This window comes from Styela clava, chromosome 2 (assembly GCF_964204865.1).
Source record: "Styela clava chromosome 2, kaStyClav1.hap1.2, whole genome shotgun sequence".
Taxonomy (NCBI): domain Eukaryota; kingdom Metazoa; phylum Chordata; class Ascidiacea; order Stolidobranchia; family Styelidae; genus Styela; species Styela clava.
In genome coordinates this window covers 6,262,423-6,285,642 of record NC_135251.1, presented here as the reverse complement: position 1 = coordinate 6,285,642, position 23,220 = coordinate 6,262,423, and the positions used below count along the sequence as shown (strand labels likewise).

Below are 23,220 nucleotides of genomic sequence, written 5' to 3'. Positions count from 1 at the left end.
GAAGGATCTGAAAAGTTAGAACTTGAATATGCTATCGTTTCTCAGCCATTAAAGAATTCCCCGATAGGGTGAGATTTTGTAGTTTCATGAAAGAGTAAAGCCACTGATATTTAAAAGCGACTACCCCCACGTCAGAAAATAAAAAAAATATATAAATATATTGTCTTAGGATTATAAGAGAAGGCCCATACTGTCAAGGTGTAATCTACAATTCAATGGTCCACTCTGTGAAATAACCTTATCAAGCAATGAAACTGGCAGGAACGGAAGGTTTTCTTTTTGTGAAAAGTAAATTCAGTTTTGTGTCTAGCGTAGTGGTTCTCCCCCAACTGTTTTGTGGCCCCATTAGAAGCCCGAGGGCATCCGGTATGGAACCGCTAGAGTCCAGGGCTACTCAACTATTTTTACCGAAGATCCGCATACAAACAAATATTTGGGTCCGGTCTTTCCAGAAATTATATTTCGGCATCCTTAAACGCGCACTTTCTCGACCGGCTAATGATTATTAGCTAATCAAGATTGATTATTATGGCGTTATAGTTCATTTTGTATATATTTAAATCTATAAAAGTGATTTTTTAAAAGGAAACTTCAAAAGTGGGGCTAATGATCCGAAATAAAGAATAAAGCGCGTTACGAATCAAATATTCGAAAGGTCCGGATTTGGACCGCGGCTAGACTACATATTAGTCACACGCAAATTGTATGGGTCTTTGAAGCTAAACGCAATGGAATTGTTGATTTTCAAGAAAGAAAGGCCTCAAAAGTTAGTTTGTTGCAGTGTTTCTCATACTTTCATGATTAGTACTCAATAACAATTCAATAATTGTCAATATTCGTGTCGTATCTTTGTGTGAAAAGTCTTATTTTTTAACGCTTGTGCTGTTGTTCAGATTTAGAATATATAGTAGACAAGAAATAATACAACAACGTTTGAAATTTCTGAAAACCGACACTGCATGCATGGAGCCTCAGGTAAAAAAAATTATAATTCAGAAAAACAGACAAAGCACAGGCCTCATGGACTAGGGGCGTACCCCTCCTCGTCATTTTTGTGAAATGTAAAGTAAAAGCTTTTTTCTGTACCATGCATAACAATCTTCGTATCTTGGTACGCTCTTTAGACCTCAAGACTTGTGAAAACGCACGTTTCCCGGGCCCGCTGGCTGCTACGATCTAACTCAACAATTATAAATTTCAGAAACCATCATTATTAATTGAAATCAAACAAACTAATAATTAACCAATTAGGGTTCGGTTAGGAATGATTAGAAAATTTCAATTTCCAGCGCAATCTACATTTTTAACCATCTAACCAAAAGCCTGACTAGATAATTGCTAATTTTCTTATTTTGAGCGTTTTTTTTTTTTGGGGGGGGGAGGGGGGTCTTTTTTCTTTCGGCGGAGATTATGTACAAAAGATCCTCAAAGACTACTTAAACAATATTTTTTTGGGTGAACAATTAAGTCAAAGGTCAAATATTTAAACTTCTTCAACAGATTGCTTCCACAGTATGGCTCCCTCCAGGGACATGTTTACTAAACTCTATTCCAGCTATGCAAATGCAAGCTTCGTCATCAATGACGTCACAAGATCAAATGACATCACAGATGTTGAAGCATCATCAGCAAGTTATGACGCAAACAGGTGATTTTTAAGTATTTTACACTCTCACCTAGTCTATCTTTGCGCGCAAGTTCTCTGCCAGTAATGCGTTTGTTCATAGATGAGTCGTTACTCAGATCCAATCTCTGACTTTCACTGACCTGGTCATGGCGACCAATTTAAGGACTTCGGTATTTGAAAACAATAGACGGGTGCCTGATACTTTGCTTAGACCAGTAGGCAAAATGTAGGCCGCAGAGCATTTTCTTTAATGAGCCTCTAGTAAATTTCAAAAATGGGCAGTGACACAAAAAAGTTCTATAGAAACAGCACTACATTTAAATTTTCTGCCAAATAACTTTTGTTCATATATCAAAAGATCATACATTACGTTTGTTTCAACTATAATAACGGCATCGCAACTATTTTGGTATGTCCAGTCTTTCGGTTATTTTATTGCCTCATTAAAATTGGGAAAGCTAACAATGTGTATTGCTACGTTCGGATATTCAATCTTTGTACCACCACATGTACAGGTACGTTTTTACTAGTTTTAATTACAAACTCACTGTCCCTTAACAAGTTTATCAAGTGGTTAAATTTAAAATTTCCAAAATTGTTTGGCCTTGAAACCTTTTCCATTTTCTTATTTGGCCTTTATTTGAAAAACTTCGCCGATCACTGGCTTAGACAAAGGGTGTGCGGAGGCGTATCTAGGGTGTGGCAGCCATGACTCGTGCCATGGGCGCCGTTTGGACAGGGGCGCAAAAACTGCGAAAAGTTTTAATAATAAAACGTTTGTTTCAATGAAATAATTTCAAATTGGAAATAACTGAGACTCGTAATTTTATATTATTCAAATTTAACTAAGAGAAACTGTAGCGTAACAGTTTTTTTTTTCAATTCATTAAGCAGTTGAAGAAAATAAACTTTGCAATATTGTTATTATACGATGTGTAAAGTTCTTATCAGTTCACGGTATCTAATATTATTAATTTCAAAAATTACGCGGCTCTCACATATTTCTGACTTGCTGCATGCGGCTCTCATACTAAAAAAATTTGCCCACCCCTGATCTATGTCTATGACGTTACAATGCCCTAATAGTTAGCTAGTGAGAAGCGAACAACACATGTCACAAGATCGATAACCAAAATCGTTGTGCTTGTAACTAATAGCCTATGTCAGGGTGGTCCAAGGTTGTCGGCTCTGCGGGCCACAAAATTATTTTTGCATTGTTCGCGGGCCAGAATAGCGCCAAGAATAGGTAAACAGTGCAATACAAAACAAACACCTTTATCGTGCAAACACATAGTTATGAGGCATAGCCATTCTAGGCTAATAGAATCTGCATTCGAATTTTAGTTTTCTATGATGCCTATATTGTTTACATATATTCCCGACCAAAAAGTTAAAAAGCCAGATAATAATTTAGACCGCCAAGCACATCATTCAACTTCGCTAGTTTCCTCAGCTAGCCATAACACTATTTAATTCAGTGACCTTAGTGATGACAATACGTCAAAAGATTTTTCTGAATAATTTTATGACGAAACAACACGAAATGCGATTTTTTGTTTACTCTCCGAATGTGATGTGGGCCCCAGATAATGAAGCGGCGGGCCACATGTGGTCCGCGGGCCTGGGTTTGGGCCACCCTGGCCTATGTTGAATAAAGGTGCGGCCCGCAGTTTTACCCAGTTATTTGTATCTGGCCCTTTTGTATTAAAGGTCGCACACCCCTGGTTTAGACCAATTATACATTGTTCATTCTCTTATTTCAACAGTGGCAACGACGAACTCATACTCATACTCTCACCTACTTCCACAGAACCAAATCATACAGACGCAGCCGACACAGGTAAGAGAACTGAGTCCTGTAATGAGTATAACAATGAAAATAAATATTTGAATATAAACAATACCTAAAGTTTTGTGACGTCATAATGTAAAAACCTGGCGTTATAATAAGATATTGTAACAACATTTTTACAATCCGTCGCCCTAATGCGACACGACACTAAGACTGTTCCTTGGGGTACACTATCGCGTCATAATACGACATTGTAACATCATAAATACTCTGGAGAAAAGGAAAGCTTATATTGATTGGCGTATACCGGCCTCTCGGTGATCGCCACATTTGTGATCCATTTATTCTTTTCAGATGAAATTGATATTGGGGGTTACTTCAACCGACCAGCGGTCACGTGAACAACCTGGTTACGAGGAGTCCACCAGTCTTGCGCACATTTACCTAATGAAACGCGTGTCAAACTTTTCTGCTGCCCGATAATGATGTCGCTTATACCTAACTTAAAAAATATTTTGGGGGATAAACAAATTGTAGAAGTTGTTAAACGTGATAATAAATGAATTAAAAGTCAAGTAAGAGTGAAATGTTTGTTGTTTTTATAGTCGTTATATGTTTTATGGCACTCATAACTTCAGTGGTATTTTGCGGCATTGGTCGATTTGAAATATAAATTCTATACTGATATATCATACAATATTTACGAATGTTTGTATTATTTTTATTCGAATCATCAAACAGAGCAACGACTTCACCTCTATAACGTACATGCTCGGGACGGCAGCCCCTATGGCTCCTATAGACACGGCCTGCTTGTACGCCATTCTTCGATCCATAATGTTACCCCATATTTTATTAGTGTATGTTGGTCATGGGATTCGTTAAACGGTTATTGACTACAGAGACATAGACTGACAAGCATTGTTGAAAATGGCCTGCAATCAAATACTCCTCGGTCCTCAATTCTTCATGACAGCGGTTCTTAACCATTTCGCACCTTTTTACATTCTGAAGCGATTCTAAATCCCGTTTTAAAAATGTTGGAAAAATGCTAGAAATGCGTCGCATCGCATTATTTTTATTTTATCCGCGTATCTGACAGTAAAATAACGCAATACAGTACTAGATTAGCAAATAACGAATAAATGAATACACAGGTACTTATTAATTTTCTCAGCTGGATATCCTGTTTTTTGCTGTCGTTTCCAAAGTCGTCATTGGCGTGTCTTTTTCGGATCATTTGTACAAAGCCCTTGCCACTAATGCAAAAATATGCTAGATCTGAGAAAAACACCGCCGCCACAAATTAAGAATTATCCAATTAAACGATTCTATCACTCTGTCCTGTTATAAACACGACTGAAAAATTCCGAACAACATTGTAGGCTATATATCGTTTATGGTCGTTGATCAATATTACCGCTATTATCACGACAAATCAGCTAAGCGTTTAAATCGCATGTAATTGCAGCGCTGATCACCCTCGCTGGGATAATCATGTGCGAGAGGATTGCTGGACTGTTCGCCGCCATGTGGTTCATGTAAGCGCTGGTCGGTCACAGCCTTCGCCTCTATCAAACTCATAAAAATCATATCCTATCACGTCATTATGGTTGACAAGAGGCTTAGAATACTTCTCGACAAAGCTATTATAGACAAGAAAAATGTAGCCGTTCGAAATCGCACGCAGCCTATAACGCAAAGCAGGACAACATCAGCAAATGATAATAAATTATGGGGGTTCCCGAAGTATGCGAACCAAGATGGCGGACATCGGAATGTAATATGTGTACTAGGTTAGGGTTAGGCCATAATTTTAGGTATAAATACTACGGGAGGCTCTTGGCTAGTCTTCGAACTGATAATAGGACTAAAATAAGGAAAATTGGAAAAAAATTATCGCCAAACCTTAACCTCTTACCCATGTTACGTTCCAATGTCCGCCATCTTGGTTCGCATACTTCGGGAGCACCAAATTATGAGTGTAGTTTGGTACCACAATAATTTCTAGTGGGCGTGAAACAATAACCTTTTTATATGTCCTTCCACAGGCCGGATTTGGCCTGTGGCCGTACTTGGCCCGTGTCAGACTTATACGATATACAAACGGCGTTGTATTGGAATAAACTGGGTTCGAACCTGCAACTTCCAACTCAATATTCTTAAACAATCGCAAAAAATTCTTCATATTACTCATTCTTACTTCCCTGATATCTTCCGCGTGCTGACATTGCAATTATTTTGTCACAAAGGACCTATGACTAAACGTTATTCCCATGCAACGTACAGAACGTTCTAACAAATTAAAGTCGGATTTTAGTAATACGGCATTTCTAAGCCGTGAAAGATGTTACGCAAATATGGTGACGTCACTATTGATGACGTCGTGGAATTGAAAAAATATACCGATATCGCCTGGAACACATTAGAAATATTTTAGAAATTGAGTTTGTAAACTTGCCAATGTCCATATGGACGAGTAAATTATGTATTCGAGAGGATAAACTTTTTGGTTATTTATCACACCGGAACGAATTTATTTATTCTTTTATTTTGTGGTGAAAATGGAAATTAGGTACTATTCATCTCTTCTACAATAAATTCATATTTCAAATTATTTTTGTCGCTTTAGAATTTCGTTCACATTCCTGCTCTGGACAGCTTACTACTACCATCTAGCGGATGCAAACAACAGTTGTATGAATTTCCGTATATTCAACCCGGCATTCAACTTGATCAGCAATTACATTTACCTATGGTGAGTTAAATTTGGAGTTATAAATTTTGGCAACTTCAAAATAGAAAAGTGGTCACTATGGCAATGAATCAAAATATTTGACTTAATAGTGCCATGTTGTTTACCACATGGTAACACAATTAGAAGAGTCTGAAAGCGTTTGGTATGTATTATTGGACACGTAGTGGACATAACGATCGTTTCAATATTATGTTGTTCTTGTTGTTGACAACAAGACAGAATAACACAGAATAACACACCTAGTGGAAATATTAAAAAACCGCTTTTCTCTTCGAATACTGGACCAATTGCTTCGAAATTTTTAGTGGTTGAAGATAAAATTTTTCTTCTGAAGGCTATTACTTTTATTCATTTTAAATATTTCTGTTAGCTCTGTGAGATTTGTTTTTGTTTGCTATGACGTAATTGAACGTTCTGTGGACATCGGACGCCATTTTGTTTCCTACTGTAGGCTACTGCTTCGCTTGGTGTGAATATATTTGTAGACTGTGATCTGACGGTACGGTACACCGTACTGTACTGCGAACAGACGTAGCAACAGGCGTAGCTCTCTTGTTTATATTTCAAAAGGGTGGGGGTCCGACCCCCAAAACCACTCTCTGAGTACGCATCTGTGGACCTTACATACAAAAGTTTTTTTATCGGCTTCCCTTTATACAAGTAACCTTCTCGAATCAAAATTTTAATTCAGGCAACGGCAATATTTCCTTCCGATATTTCTGCCTATCAAAGCCTTGCTATAGCTTCAACTAGAATAACAAAAAAGAAAAGAATCTCGCCTTCAGCTAAAAGGAGAAGCAGGTCAGTTTCTTTATTAATTTACGTCATTATAATGATGACGTCACATTTGCAATTAACAGTATCCGCAGGCTACTTGAAATTAAAATTTGTTTTGCATAATTAATAAAATCACAATTATTATGTCACAAGTATGCCGTCATTATTAATGATGTCGTTATCTTCAAAATTTGAAAGATTTTCCTTTTTCAATACTTAAAGACGGTTGAAACCACTGTAAGGCTCTTATTACTTTTATTATTCTACCTAAAACTATGTTGCTTTATTCTAACTGAAGAAACACTTTTATATGTCATTGAAACTTCGTGTCCATATCTTTGAGCATTTTTCTCGTTCATTATGTCGTTGCTGGACCGGTAGTCTAATGTGACAGATTGTACGCCCGTACTACGGCGATCTCTTGTAGCATAACCTGATAAATGAAGCATTTATTTTGTTTTTAGATTGCGTCTGATAGCGTTTTTAGAATCAAAGAAAAAACAGCAAATAGAGCAAAGTTCCTTAGAAGAAAATAAGTAAGTTTTGAATTTTTTTTGTTGCAACAGGAATTTCTACCCGGGGGTACATTTAACTCGCTTAGGTAGGTTAATTACACTTATACCGCATAATAAGACCTAGTCGATATTTTGTATATTTGAAAATCTCGTAATCCTCTACTTTGTAATTTATTTTTGATAAGTGAAAATAAACGACATCTTCCAAAATAAGCTTTAGAGTTCTTTTTAGAAAGAAAATTGAAATAAGATCCTGTCTTATTCTGGGGAAAACATGGTAGGAAAACAGTGCCATTTCAAATCATGACAAAAAGAGCAAGAGCCCATCTCAATAGTAAAAATATATTTTTATATTTGCAGTGAAAACCAACAATCTGTGAATATGACGTCAGCTGCATCAAATACAGCAATCTTGTCACAGTCTAGCACACCAATGACGTCATCAAGTACAGTTTCGTAACAAATCTTCCAAGCATGACTTTCATGCTCACACCACTGTGTTAATATGTTTGCTGAAAGTGCTCTGAACGTTTGTTACTGAAAGCATTTTGGGCTTGACTGACTGGCGCGATGACTTAGAGATGAAAGCGCCAGACTATATTGGCATCGCAAATTAGAACCCGAAAGTATTCGACTTCCAGCGGCTTCGCCTATCTTCAATCAAATCGATTGATCAATTAGTTGCAAAAAGAAGCAAGTTTTGCAAAGCGAGCCTTAGTAATGAAAGACGAGGTGACTCGAAATAAAAGAAAACTTTAAATTTGTCACATTTCTGCGAAAAAAAAAGGAAAATTTATTTAATTTCTGTTTGTGTGTGATTGTCCCCGAAAGTTTCAGCTATGTTTCTTCAGAATATGTTCTAAATTAACTGGGTTCTGCTTTTCAGTCACCCTGTATATTTTCGAGTTGATTGATGAAAGTTAAATTAATTTGATTTAGAACTGCTTAAAATTATTTTAAGCTAAATATTTCGATTTTTTATTGTCACAATATCTGTAGATGAATTATAAAATATACTTCCTGTCAACATTTGACTTTTATACTATTTTATTTACTTATAATAGATTTTTTCAGTTTTCTGTTTTTAAATATACATTGTGTAATACTATATTAAAACATCTGTACTCTTTCATCAATTGTGCTTTTATTAAAAACCAAAAATTTCGTTTCCTAATTCAAATATAAATCGCAGGTTAATGGTCTTTATAAGAGGTACTAGAGCAGGGGTGGGCAAACAACGACCCGCGGGCCATATCCGGCCCGTTGGGTAATTCAATCTGGCCTACCTGATGCTGCCACAACCAAACTAAATCCAAATTTTGATGTTTACATAAAAATAGGTCATGGAATTTGTTGCGATTGCGATTAAATTCAGTTTTGACACGAGGTTTATTGTTTCCCACTTGTGCTTTTGCAACACTGTAAATATTGTTCATAAAATGTAACTTTCCATAACTTGTAACTTTTCCCGCCAGTCTGGGTGGGCATAATTTTTGGCCCCTTGTCGGAAAACTTTGTCAACTCCTGTACCAGGGTATTGTGTACTGAACTGCAAGTCCTTTCTCTTTGTTTGCTTCATACTTCGGATCAGTGTGTGTCAGTTGCCACAGAAGGATAGTGTTATAAGGACAAGAGAGGTATGCTCGAATATATGGACACGTCACAAGGTGCCGATATTTTTTATTCTGACACATAAAACACGAATCACTTGAAGTCGACAGAAATTTTTGAAATATGTAAAAGTAATAGCCTTCTGGTGAAAAAATCAATCTTCAACCACTGAAAATTTCAAAACAATTGGTCCAGGACTCGAAGAGAAAAGCGATTTTATAATGATGATGCACAAGAACAACAACATAATATTAAAACGATCGTTATGTCTATTGACGTGTCCAATAATTCAGAATAGCATATTCTTTTGCTACAAAATAGCAAGTATATTCGTAAGCTTTCGTTTGATCAAAGTCTAACTTCATTATATTCTAAATTATTTTATTCCTTATTACTGTTGACATTAAATCAAGGGCTCTCAAACCTCCATGAGGTTTCTTCTCAGAGACTCCCAACACTCCATGGGCACTTTTCATGGAAAAAACTAGTTTTGTTTTCAACCATTCTCCATCAGTTACTTCAATCAACACGTTTGATGATAAGAAAGCCAAACAAAAGAATAAGTACATCGAGGTTGAAGATTTTAACCAGGGGTTAAACCAGATTTTTCCCAATTAAGCATAACATCTCGATTTGACAGTTTATGTTTAATAAGGCTCTGTGTGGTCCAGCTAGATGTCTGAAGTTGGTTATATGTAGGGTTACCATATTTTTGTCACTTCAAATCGGGTCGCCTCAAAAGACAACGACCCCGTAGCTGTGATTTTGTAACTTCACATTTTCCGATTTTACTACATAGGCCTACATTTAAAGCTGTCTCGGCTGTTTTTATTGAACATATTGTTATCGAAATTTCATGCGCATATTCTCAGTCCAAATATCGGGTTCAGTGCCTTCAGTTCGAAAAATAGGAAGGAATTGACATTAACGATACCGGTACAAATAATTAGAATTTAGCCTAATTGGTATTGGTTTTACATGCGATACGTCTGCCATCAATGGGAATCAGCTGGAAACGAACGCATTCACCTTCAGTAGATAGGCTAGCGCTGCGCTACACAGAAACAACAGTAACGAGAGCATGTTTGTGTATTATGCTGGAAAAGCGGGATTTTTGGCTGACTTATCTGGACGGCGGGACAAAACGCTGAAAAGCGGGACTGTCCCGCCTAAAGCGGGACGTATGGTAAGCCTAGTTATATGACCCACCGACAAATAATGTTGCACATCCTCATTTGAACAGATCGCAGTCAATTCACTTCAATTAACTGTAGAGTACCATTCAGCTCTTCGGGTGCGAGGTCTCAGTTTGAGAAACCCCACACTTGAGACTCTATTTTATTTATCACGGGGAAGGGAACGGGACGGGTGAATAATATGTCAAGTCACATACACGTGTTCGTTAGCGCGGTTTGGGAATAGTTTACCAGTTGTTCGTTTTAGATGCATGGGCTTGTTATGGTAGTTGAAGCCGTAACTGACCAGCGGTTACGTGAATCACCCTACAGCTTTGAGAAGCTGGGGCGTTCCAAGGGGAGAGGGTCGAGGCTAGATCTCTAGCTAGAATCTTGAGAACCCACGTTTTCCGGCCTCCGGGCCCTCTAGCTCTTACAGTTTAACTTGGCAACTAAGAATTTTTCAGACTCTCAAACCCGGGATAAATATGTAAATATGGGTACTATAACAATAATCCTCCCCAAAGAACGGTTGAGAGGAAGAGATAGGTATCGTGAAAATGAAATATATCTAGAAGATATGATGCTAATGATTTTTTATCAGACTGCGTGATTAGTAGAGTAGAGCAATGACACGTGCCGAGTTGACTATGATAAATGCCAAGCATGATAAGCGCAAGCTGGCTTAATGTTTCTGCTGCCAAAGTCATGGTCATTCATATTAAAAGTGTTCTAAAAACGTAATTTCCTTAAAAATTAAAGTTAGATATTGTCGGGTGTCGGGTGTCGCCTATCGATAACCATTCCTGGCTCCCGCGACTTCCCTTCCCCAGTAAAAATGTGTTTTCAGTTTTGTATTTTGTAAATTTCGTATGGTTATTTTTTACTGAATGGGACAAATATGTTTACTTTTGCCCAAAAATCTACGGATGGCCGCTTCCGACAACATTATGTTTCTGCAAAATTGCTTAGGCAAGGAGTCAAAAACAAAATGACGCAATTATTTTAATAAATATCTTAAAAACGATTTATAATAAAACGAACCTTTTAACCACGTTTCCAACAAAAAAATCACATTCATCTCAAATGACCTCTGACAGTTCGTTGCCCTTAGAAACGTTTGACCTTTCAACTTGTTTACGGAAATACGAGCTTCGCGGAAACGAACGGTATTCTGATATCTCAATCGTTCTAGTGCTTTTTAGGACATTTTATGCTTTATATTATGGAACAAAAATGATGTGGATTTTGTAATTTTATTATTAGAATTGTTATAGTGAAAGCACATTTGGAAGAAAAATCGACACGTATTTGTTAATTTTACAACGGACAGACGGAGGTGCAAAGAAAACTTGCCTTAGTTAGTCTTGAGCCAGCAGATCCATACCGGTACTGCAGAAACTTACTGCAGAGTCTTACTGTACAACTTGACAAGTGTGACGTTGCAAAAAAATATATAGTGTATTGGTTAAAATATATTACAGCATTACTGGACTGCTTTAGTTATTGGAGTCATTTTAAAGATTTCCCATCTTTGCTCCTGCAAGTCAGCTGTTTTCTGGTTCCAACACTATGTCGACTAAACCAAAGGTCCGTATTATAAGTCCTCCTAGCAGTCCAGAACTAGAAGATGTCAGAGAAGAAGACGATGAAGTTCTTCCCATGCATCACCAGGTTTGTCAGGAATTTTATTGCTGTCTGGATACGCTTGAGTTGTTTCACACTTTGTTACGGTATTCCCCAAATGTGGGAAAAGATTTTCTGTTACGGCTTCCTCCACCATCAAGTATATGCTTCCGAAAACAAATAGCCAACTAATCTCATACTGCCATACCCGACACGGAATGGTATCCGGACGAAAGGCCGTGGTTTGCCATATGGTCTTACCGGCTTTGTAAATTCTATCCCTCTAATAATTGTCCGATCTGTTTTCTCCAATGCTGTTTATTGCATGCAAAGTTATTTCAACACTTCCTGTCTCATTTCAACCTAAATTCTTAGAAATTATCACCAGGTTTATCATAAAAAGGCACAAGTTAAACACCATTCCTTCAAAGATAATATGGCAGTAAAATAATACCAGGTAACCCGAATGGAACTTGCGATTATGCAAAAGTTCAGTTCAAGGGTAAACACTAAAACAGTAAAAACACTAACGTTAACCCAACTTTGTTTTACCTGTTAATAATTAATAAACTAACGGTGACTAGTACGGAATGCAGTGGCAGGTTGTAGACATGGCCCAAAATGGGGGCATGTCGCATGTCCTAGCCCCCTGGGTCTCTTACCCCACATAGAGTCAGAGAGTGTTTTGCTAATCGATTTGTTACGTTATCTTATCAGCTTTTCTCATTATAAATCTTCTCTATTAAATTGTCTACCAGCCACTAATAGTAAAAATTCAAGCTGTATTATTACATCTCATTTTTGTTTGGCATTATTTAAGCAGTTACAGCGTTTACTTCGCTAGGCCCCAATAAAATTACCTGTGCTTCCCTCACTCAATCTTTTACACAATCAGTCATTTTAAAGTAATAAAATAAATGATATCATACCACCATATGACTAAGCGACGTAATCATATTGCTATTCCAGGTCTTGTACGATCTTCTTGGTGAAGACAAAGCAGAGTCAATTCTAAACCCGAAGATGGAAGAGCAGCCAACCAGAAGACAAAGCATTCATCCAAATGGGCAACGAATCATCCTCCTGCCTTCAATAGATACCGGGATGGGTGCTGAAGCAATATGGAAAACATTGAAGGTAATTTTAAGCTTTTAGAAGGATTTTCTTAGTGCTCGGTTATAAAACTATTGTTAGTCATAAAACTAACAATAGATATTTCCGCAAGCATCGATTTTCGTGTTTATTTCCCACAAATCATTTACAAGTTACTACTATGATAATGAAGTAACAATTGGAATATATGTCGCCGCTCAGACACTTCTTTCGCTCAGACAGATACTACTATGATGACCCTTATCTTTAACTTTTTTCACAAAATGAAGTTATTGTGATTTTAAAAGGTAGTGAAATGTAAAGACAAATTCATATTCGATTTTAAATCTTTAATTTTCAGTTAATATACTTATCTCTGCCCAGACTGGGTCCCACACAATCCGAGTTAGTAGCAATACGCCTTCTTGCAGCAGATAAAGATTAAAAAATATCTTTCATTTCAGGAAAAATCTGACAAGAAGATAAACCGTCTTGAAGAAAGAATTCCTGATGAATGGAAACAAGCTTACAGCGCTTTTCTAAGAGACAGACTTGCTCAGGATAAACCATTGCCATTTAGGAGTTTCACTGGTAAGAATCAATGGGCAAAATTTAAAATAAATACTTTTTGAAAAGCTGTATTTCAAGTATTGAGATGATAGAAATTGCTAGTTTTTCTTCGAATATTACTTGTTTTTCAAGGAAAATTATTATCGTATTTGTGTTGTTTTTGAGTGAAATTTATCGTGTATTGAGCTTTTGCTCAATTAGAATTATAAAATACCAAACTATTTGGGTTAGGACGTTACTAACAAGTGGGTTATTTTTTATGTAGAATCTACCACATTGCTGCCCTGTCCGGTTATCAGTGCATTTCGGGTATGGGATTAGTTAGCCAGTTGTTTGTTTTCGGAAGCATGAACTTGATGGTGGAGGAAGCCGTAACCGACCGGCGGTTATGTGAACCACCCTACATATGGCGAGGAATTAAGCAATCCCCTTACACCTAATTATCCCTGCATTGGATTCGAACCTGCGAACCCACTCGGGGTAATCAGAGATGCGGTGGCTAACGCTGAGCATGATGTGCCAAGCCGCAAGGTTTTGGATGAGCAATCAGGCTGCCTCTTAATATGAATAAGAAATTCCATATATTTTCTATATTCTTAACATTCTAGCCAAATTGTCTTGTTTTTATTTTTAGCAAAAGCAGACGTCCCAGATCTTGAGATTTTGAAACAACACGATTACGTTTACAAAGTTCGGAAAATACGAAACCACACTAATGTCATGTATCGAAGCTCTGAGAGCAACTTAAACCATACTACGTTACTTCTCAACAATAATCCATTACCTGAATGCAAACGAAGCGGGAAAAATGTCGCTCTCGACCGGTATTTTGACGACCGATTTTTACAACAACGACCAGAATCTGCTGACGTTAAAAGTATTGAGTACCTGGAACCTACTGCCGGTTTACCTCAGCCTAGGAATCTACACTTCCTAACAAATGAAGGCGCTAAATGCAAGGGGACATTCTACGCTAAGTATGCAGGTACGGTGTTTTTTATATCGTAAGTTATAGAGTAAGATCATGTAAGCTGTAGAATTTCATATTGATAAGATAGCTTGATCATATGGCAAACCACGGCCTCTTGTCTGTTTAACCAGTCCATGTCAGGTGTGGAAATAGTTAATATGACAAGACTGTGTTTTTTTCCATTGCACTTCTAATTACCTTATGGGGTTCGCAGCATAGAATCCTATGGAGAATATTTATATTAGTTACTGCTTGTCTGTTACGGCTTCCTCCATTATCAAGTCCATGCTTCCAAGAGCAAGCAAATAACTGGCTAACTAAACCCATACACAACATGGACTGTTAACTGGACGAGAGGCCGTGGTTCGCCATATGATTAAGTCGTCTTATCGGCTTTCCCTCCGGATAAATATATAAATCCCATTCTAATTGCAACTAATATTTCACAGATGAAGAAAACATGAAAATGGTGACGGACGTCCCAGGGTACGAAGTGAAACTTCCTCCATCAATGTCAGCTCGTTATTCTATCAGCGCACCAGGTAACGCTCCTTCAATGAAAAAGGAATGGAAAAGATTCGAAAGAAAGGTCGCTACCCATAAAACCTCGAGATGGGAGCCTTTAACCATTGGAAGTTTGCTTGAGTATTCAACTAGCAAGTCTATCCCCGGATCGGGGGATTTCAGACGTGGTGCGGCTTCAAGATGGAAGAATACAGCTAGTGCTGGAATATAGAAGCAGGCGTTAGAAAAACTGAAGAATTTGAATTTTGAAAATGTTTAAAAACAGGGTATTTCTATTTATGTGAGAGAGAATTGCCAGGTACTGAGCACCCATTCATAAGTAAAAAAGACTCATTTTTGAGCAAAGTTATGAGAACTGACTCAGAAGTAAGAAAGACTCATCTCTGAGCAAAGTTACGGGCACTCACGCAGAAATGAAGGAGACTCATCTCTGAGCAAAGTTACGGGCACTCACTCAGAAATGAGGGAGACTTATCTCTGAGCAAAGTTACGGGCACTCACTCAGAAATGAAGGAGACTCATCTCTGAGCAAAGTTACGGGCACTCACTCTGAATTGAAGGATACTCATCTCTGAGCAAAGTTACGGGCACTCACTCAGAAATGAAGGAGACTCATCTCTGAGCAAAGTTACGGGCACTCACTCTGAATTGAAGGATACTCATCTCTGAGCAAAGTTACGGGCACTCACTCAGAAGTAAAGAAGACTTATCTCTGAGTAAAGATATGGGCACTCACTCATAAGTAAGGAACCTCATCTTTGGGCAAAGGCACTCACTCTGATGTATGTAGACTCATCAATTATAGAAATTTACAGACAACCAGTGAAATACTCAGAGATATGCTCACTCAGAATGAAAAGACTTATCTTAAATGTTTTCCAATATGGGAAATCCTCAAAGCAAAGTTACATGCACTCACTTAGAAGTAAAATATATACATCTTTACCTCTGCTAGCGAGTGAATCATTTTGCAAAAAATAATGTATTGTAATCCATCTCTTAGTTGAAGGATTTTTATACCATTTAAATAATGATGATTTATATTGCTTTTGACATTTCATTAAAAACAATTGCATAAAAGCGAAGCCACACGAGACTTAACTTTATTATTGTTTCGTTATCCTATATATATATACTTCTATGTGCCAAAATATGGTGTAATTATGTTATCACTTATTCTATTTAATATTTTACCTACAATTTTTTTCTAAAATTCGTTCTGTGACATATTTTTTTGTGCCAATATGACCATGGTTTGCCATTTTGGGCCGGTTATTAGAACGGAAGGAAAATAGTTTTTGATTAAAGATATGGTCGACCACCAGGTGGTTACTATGGTGTCACTCCACCTCATCGAGGGTGTAATAAACTACTAATTTTATGGTAATCCATTCCAAAATCAATTCCCAAACCAGGACTGTACCCTGACTTAATATTAAGATAGGCGATATCTTTTAAAAAATATTTTCCCATACATTTCACTCCTGTCACCTATTTCGTTATCCTTGCAAATATTTTGTTTGTATATTTTTCTTTCAGCGAGTAATATATTTCCTTTTTTTCCTGGGGTGTGACACCATCTCACAGAGAGTGTAATGAACTACTAGGTTTGCAAGGCTGAACCGGAAAGATCCCGCTTATTTTCAAACTATGGTATATTACCTTGCTTGGAGCAAAAAGCGTACAATATGCCGTTTATAAAAATTCCCAATAAGTACTAACCTCCCTGCCTAAGTCTGTTTTTGCTCGTTCAATTTTATGGTAAGCAATATTCCCTCTAATATGCGCAGAAATTTTGGTTCGGGCGCACTTTTTTGGAAATGACTAATATTTGTGCGAAAATCCATGAAGAAATTTTTGCCTTCTAACCGGGTAAGGAGTGGGCCAACGAAAAACTTTCTCAACCTGCCAACCGAGAACATTGTTACATTCCATCGAAATACGTCTGTGCGCAGTAAATCTATGCGTGTGCGCAGCCTCTGAAAGCTGTGTGCGCGCGCACACTTTAGAGGGAACACTGATGGAAAGCCATTTTAAATACTTAATTAAATTCTATAGTTTAAGATTTACATATTTATCCTGGGAGAGAGGAAATACAATAAGAGAGTTTAATCATATGGCGAACCATGGCCGTTCACCAGTCTGTGTCAGGTATGGTAATAAATAGCCAGTCACAGTATTTGAATGGACTTTCGAATGCTTAAAGATTAAATTCTTGCAACAGCTCACCAACACCTCTATCTGAGTTTGTTTCTTGTGCCATTATTTTCATGTAGTACTTTTATATATAGTTGTTTTACCTCTTTTAATAATGTAGAATGAGATTTATCTAATTATGAGATTAGTGTTGCCATATTTTCCATGTCATTAATAAATGTGTAATAAAAAAATGAATATTAAATAGCTTGGTGATAGGATTAGATAATAGATTGTTGTGGGTATGCAATATTGGCCGATCGATATTGTATGATTTCATATTTTTAAACAAGAAAGGATGTGAATATGGTCAGGAAAACAGCTATGTTTTCCCACCTTGTATATCTGCTCTCCTTGTAAACATGGAAACACTATCCTAGATGTTTGTTGGTTCATGCTCCGATTGCCAGCATAACTTGAAAACAGAAGATAATGCCGGGGTTCAGAACAGGTTACCAAAACACTAAACGTACGAGTCCTTTTCAATATTTTCGCAGTTTTGCTTAACAATAATCAAATTAGGGAAATAAATAATCGCACCGCAAATCATGACATGCCTTCAAGTCACCAATTACTAACCAGTTCAAATCCGGGTATATGACATGAACATTAATTCTATTTCATGAGTTGTTTATTTTTTAGTTTACCAGCAGACTATATTTCAAAAATCACATATCAACATATATTTTATCACGTTCTTTATCAAGTTTTTGACATTAATATGAATAGTACTTTTGACTGGAACAAGTAGGATTTTTTGTTAAAATTTGTTATTCTAATGTTTTGTCAGTTTTTTAACCCAGAATCAGAATTTGAGTGGGTCAGGCCCACTAACCCCTGGTAAATTAAACCTAAATATAAGACAAAAATTGAACTGCATAAAGCAGGGTGGTCCAAGGTTGTCAAATAGATGAACAGTGCAATACAAAACGAACACTTTTATTGTGCAAACACATAGTTATCAGGCATAGCCATTCTAAGCTAATAAAATGCGCATTCGATTTTTAGTTTTCTATGATGCCTATATTGTTAGCATATATTCCCGACCAAAAAGTTAGAAAGCCAGATAACAATTTAGACTGCCAAGCACATCATTCAACTTCGGTAGTTGCCTCAGATAGCCATAACACTATTTAATTCAGTGACATTGGTGATTATAATACGTCAAAAGATTTTTCGGATTATTTTTATGACGAAACAACACGAAATGCGATTTTTTGATTACTCTCCGAATTTGACGCGGGCCAGAGTTTGGACCACCCTGGTATAAAGAATATAACTCAGATAAACTGTGAAACAAAGATAAATGATGGCACTGAAATGCTTGTAAAAAATGTATATTGCATAACGCTGCTATAGGCTCAGTGCTATAAAAGGCAAAATTTGTCAAACTGCTCAGAAGCATGCCAGCAATCATTATGGCAGTTAATCAGCGCCTCTTCCTCTAAGATTTTTTTTATTCATACAACGCATACTGACTTCTTGCATTTTGCTCTTTATAAGTGGCCACTGATTTTTAACGATTCCAGTAAATTCAAAATTTGATACAAAAACCAAGCACTCAAGCCAAACACAAGTTGAGAAAACAAATACTCCTGTATGTGTACCAGTGTTGCTTCTGAGTGAGTGCGCATAACTTGCTTAGCATCTCTCAGAGATCAGCATCTTATGCTTCTGAGTAAGATCCCGCAACCTCAATTTGATCAAATTTTTGTATAACAAATATGATATACCGTATATCAGAGGCACTCAACTATTTTCACTGAAGGTTCCTATACAAAAATTGAAAATTTCTCGGGTATTTCCAGTAAATAACTAAATAACCGCAAAAACTTTGAGATGATCCACCAATCACAGAATCATGACAGTGATATTCTAAAAACCAAAATGAAAGTAATTAATATTTAACAGAAATTTTCACACATATTAAAGTTAAATGCGGTCAATGCTCGGTCTGAATCAAATACTCGGAAAGTCCAGATTAGGACCCCTGCAGGCTGCGATTCATTGGATATATCACATTGTCCTCATAAACATGGTTCTACATGGAAAGTTTTCATACAAATCGTTCATCGTTCTCCAAAATAGGAATTTCGCAATTGGATAATTTAAGCGACGGGTTCGATGAGGGATTCGTGGCAAAATCGGCAGTTAACAGATGTTCCCTCAAATGATGGCAACCCCTATACAATGGCCCCCCCATTTTTTTTATACCATGGATGGAGAACCCAAGTCATAAAAATTCAAGTTTCTGGTTGGGGTTTTGGCGCAAAGTCTTCTGCCAACTTCCCAGGGAAGTGCCACATAGGAGGAGGTTCATCTCTGTACGTCCATATGTTTGTTCGATTCCTGATCACGTCATTCGCATTGGCTTTTTCCATCGCTACAAGAGTTTGTTTTGCTTCCTCATCGTTTTCTGAAAAATGAGTTAAGTAAAAATGATAATAATATTCAAAAGTAGCCTACTACAGATTTGCAAGCACGCCTGATGTGCTAATGGTTTTGTATAGGTCAAATACAGAAAGGAAATCAAAAGAGGGAAAATATAATGTTTCCTGCTCTTATTGCTAATTAAACATTTCGCCGTTTTGCCCAGTGCCTTTATTAATAGTCAGTCGAAATACATTTGTGTTAGTGTGCAGCAAAAATCTTAAAAAAAGAGAAAAAGAGCTGCAAAAAACTTTAATCTCACCTAGTGTACATTTTTTACACAAATTGAACATTTCTTTCCAGCTCTGACACTCAGATTTCTTTTTGTAATATCCAAATGCATAGTAAGTCTGTATTTTGTTTGATAGTGATTTACATGCTTTATACTCTTCGTAATAATCAGAACAATCTCTGATTTTCTGCTCTTTGTCACCACCAGGTGTTTCTTGTTTATTAGCAGCCATGAAAATGTTAGTTTAGTTATTTTTCTAAAAAAAATATACAGACGTTAAAAGAGAAAGTGCATTTTGGAAAAAAAATTTGGCATAAGAAAGTTTAGAATTAGAACAAATGATTTGAACTAATATGAGCATTATATTTTAAAAGAAACAGTCAGCTATGGAACATGGCTGAAAGCAACAATACTTGAGATTGGGATTGAAATATTCCGCTCAGCCATGCTTCATTGCTTTCCTGCATTCTTTAACTTCTAGATAAATTATATACAAAATTATACACATAAGAAACAGACCAGGTAAATTAGTTGCAGAGTAATACAAGCAAGGAATGTGACTTAAATCGAACAGAATCAAAGATAAAGCACCAAAAAAATTAGTGATGCTAAGTAGCACGGTTTTTGACCAATCGTTGAAATTAACTTAGGTTATACAGGTGTGACCAACAACCTAAAGATTAAAAATATTATTTTGAAAACAGTGGTGGGGGAATAACAAGATGATACTATATCAAATGAAAAAATACAGATAATATAACTGTTAACAGAAAGGCGGAGCAAAAACCTAACCATCTAGCATGAAAAATATACGAGAAATATGTTGAAAAAATTAGTGATTAGGTAACAGAATAGCACAATATGGAATAAAATAAAAAATTGTTTATATCACAGTTAACTCCTATTTGAGCCAATCGCCGATTGAAGGAATCTCTGAGCATCTGAAGCTGCCCCACTTCTTAATACTTCGGTCAATGAGCGTCCAGGGAACAATCGTGAAGCTAGAGGTACAGCTTCGTTGTTATTCGGATCCAAAATTAATGAAATTAAAACGTCCTGCTGGGCGGCTTGCAGTTCCTGGTTCATGTATCTTGCACGAGCTCTGTGGATGTAAAATTGTGAAACTTTTGGGTTATAATCGATGGCAAGAATAAAGTGCTGTAATGCGTCTTGGTACTTTTTCTCTTTGTAGGAAATGATGCCCAGTTCATTATGTACAACAGCTATTCGACATTTTGTTTCCCAACTTGACGGATCCATTTCTAATGCTTGCTGATAATCTGCTAATGCAAATGTTAAATCTCCTTGTTTAATAAAGCAGTCTCCTCTATTTATATACAAGCCCTTCTCATTTTTCTCCCCTTTTATACTTTTGTTTAAAAGTATTACCGCCTCTTCATAGTATCCCCTTTGGTAACAATACACTGCGAAATCATTGTATGTTAATAAAAGTTGTCTTTGTGCATCTTTATAAACCGGTTTAGACTCGTCGTGGTCGGTTTTATCCATTGCAAGCATGTAATCATCAATAGCTGCATTGAAATTTTTGAGCCGACGATACAAGGCACCTCGAAATACATGGAACTCTGCAACTGATGGATCTGTTTCTATCGCAGCTGTGGTTCGATTTATAGCTTCATGGAGTTTTCCTTCGATCGTAAGAGTCGACGCTACTTTTCGACTTTCAGCAGCTCTAGATTGTAACTCTTGTAGGAGTTTATTAGCTTGGGGTTGTAATGGTTCTAGCACTAAGGCGTCACGTAGATCATAATAGCAAAGAGATGAATGCCCGAACATTTCATGTAGCCTCGCTCTCATGACATAAAGCTCTGGATTTGCTGTCGATTGAGCTTCCAGAATTCGAGTTATTAGCATGAGACATTCTTTGTGTCGACCCAATGCAGCGAGACATGCTATCGCCCTCATGTGGTAAGCTGTGTTAGACGATCGCATCTCTGAAGCGCTTGTAAATGATTTCAAAGCACTTGAATATAAACCTTGATCGAAAAGACATTGGCCTTGCAAGTAATATAGAAACGCAAGTCGATCAATTATATTAGGGTCGTGGGGTTCAAGACTACGCGCATGCTTATAATTTAAAACAGCGGAATTGAAGTCACTGAGTTGAACAAAAGTTTCCGCTCGTTCTACATAAAAGCTAGCTGACCGTGACTCTAGATTTGTTGCTTTGTTGAAGCATGTTATAGCAGCCTCAAACTGTCCATGCAACGAGTGTTCAATGCCTTGGTTGAAATGCTCGTGTGACTTTCCTCTTATCACACCTTCCATTGTTAATATTTCTCTGTGTGAATTAGGATCTGTGATAGGAATCACAGATTTCAAAACATTCTTGTCTTTTGCTTCGACTTTTTTCGACGGCAAAACTGCCAGCGCTTTCTGTGCTTCTGCATCTCTTTCTGTCTGAGGTGGTGGTGTCGCCAAAGTCTGCCGTAATTTCAGAATAATTTCTTCAGTCTCTGAATCACTTCTCACCGGATAAGCTGCTTTTAAATTTGCATCAAACGCGACGAGGTATTTTGTATTGGTAACCTCGCGTACCGGTACCGGTATCTGACTTTCTTTAGCCTCCATTCTCAGATTTATCGAAGAGCTCAATCAGACTTTCAATTCAGCAGTTTGCAATATAAAAAAAAACTTCCTACTTTACGACAGCACGTGCTGACGTGTTCTTCTTACTGTTCCAAGACACATAATGATAACTATATTATTCCTTTTTCAATTCACGCCGTGAAATCGAGGCACAAATTCTGACATTGAAGCAATCGAGTCAGTAATTCAAGCAAAAAAATAGTGCTTCCACACGCGCTGGTGCGTGAGGGTCGCTATGGCGACTACATCCAAATAAAAGACGTTTGTGTTAATGTTATTCCTATTTCATCCAAACGACAACAATATATTGTAAAATCTATAGAAGTATTACCCACTTCCAACTGTACACTGAGGCCCTATGTTTTATAGTAACGCCGATTATTCGCAGAAGGTCAGTGTGTTACGTCACAGGACGTCCATCGATTACGCCATTGTTTATCGAGTGTACGTCATCAGTTTTGTCGTCACTGGCAGTTGCGCCATTGTCAATTGAGCCAATTACGTAATGAATAAAAATTGGATTATCTTATATTCTATGTCGTCAGAGGTCAGATTGCCCATACAGTACTTTTATACCCTGTGTGATTGTGTAGTCATATTTTGTGTTTCGCATCGCATTTTCTGTTATTATCATTGTACTTGATTTTTTTCTGGTTGACAAATAATAAAGCTCTCTCTCTCACCATTGCCTAAATGAATGGCTATTTTATTTTT

The 23,220-nt window shown here is 37.1% G+C and overlaps 3 protein-coding genes across 3 annotated transcripts; 2 read left to right on the top strand and 1 right to left on the bottom strand.

The window, feature by feature from the left end:
- The first annotated feature begins 894 nt into the window (after positions 1 to 894).
- LOC120336471 (uncharacterized) lies at positions 895 to 8,601 on the top strand. Its single transcript, XM_039404155.2, has 7 exons — positions 895 to 975; positions 1,501 to 1,648; positions 3,394 to 3,467; positions 6,052 to 6,177; positions 6,869 to 6,978; positions 7,419 to 7,490; positions 7,830 to 8,601. The coding sequence occupies exons 1-7, from the start codon at positions 964 to 966 to the stop codon at positions 7,927 to 7,929; spliced, it is 642 nt and encodes a 213-aa protein (XP_039260089.2). The 5' UTR covers positions 895 to 963; the 3' UTR covers positions 7,930 to 8,601.
- Positions 8,602 to 11,732: 3,131 nt separating this feature from the next.
- Positions 11,733 to 17,455, top strand: LOC120336077 (testis-specific gene 13 protein-like). Its single transcript, XM_039403679.2, has 5 exons — positions 11,733 to 11,929; positions 12,851 to 13,018; positions 13,438 to 13,564; positions 14,178 to 14,528; positions 14,963 to 17,455. Exons 1-5 carry the CDS (start codon positions 11,828 to 11,830, stop codon positions 15,247 to 15,249), a joined length of 1,035 nt encoding a protein of 344 aa, XP_039259613.2. The 5' UTR covers positions 11,733 to 11,827; the 3' UTR covers positions 15,250 to 17,455.
- A 555-nt stretch (positions 17,456 to 18,010) lies between these two features.
- On the bottom strand, positions 18,011 to 22,858 carry LOC120336113 (tetratricopeptide repeat protein 16-like). The gene is made up of 2 exons (XM_039403712.2): positions 19,927 to 22,858; positions 18,011 to 19,650 (listed from the first exon to the last, which is right to left on the bottom strand). The coding sequence occupies exon 1, from the start codon at positions 22,486 to 22,488 to the stop codon at positions 20,791 to 20,793; it is 1,698 nt and encodes a 565-aa protein (XP_039259646.2). The 5' UTR covers positions 22,489 to 22,858; the 3' UTR covers positions 18,011 to 19,650; positions 19,927 to 20,790.
- Between the last annotated feature and the right edge of the window lie 362 nt (positions 22,859 to 23,220).

Bases quoted from the DNA above. Each gene is read 5' to 3' on its own strand.
- LOC120336471 (XM_039404155.2), top strand. The intron at 1,649-3,393 runs GTGATTTTTAAG...TTATTTCAACAG, and splicing joins GCAAGTTATGACGCAAACAG to TGGCAACGACGAACTCATAC. The intron at 7,491-7,829 runs GTAAGTTTTGAA...TTATATTTGCAG, and splicing joins AGTTCCTTAGAAGAAAATAA to TGAAAACCAACAATCTGTGA.
- LOC120336077 (XM_039403679.2), top strand. From the start codon at position 11,828: ATGTCGACTAAACCAAAGGTCCGTATTATAAGTCCTCCTAGCAGTCCA. The intron at 13,019-13,437 runs GTAATTTTAAGC...CTTTCATTTCAG, and splicing joins CAATATGGAAAACATTGAAG to GAAAAATCTGACAAGAAGAT. The intron at 13,565-14,177 runs GTAAGAATCAAT...TTTTATTTTTAG, and splicing joins GCCATTTAGGAGTTTCACTG to CAAAAGCAGACGTCCCAGAT.
- LOC120336113 (XM_039403712.2), bottom strand. From the start codon at position 22,488: ATGGAGGCTAAAGAAAGTCAGATACCGGTACCGGTACGCGAGGTTACC.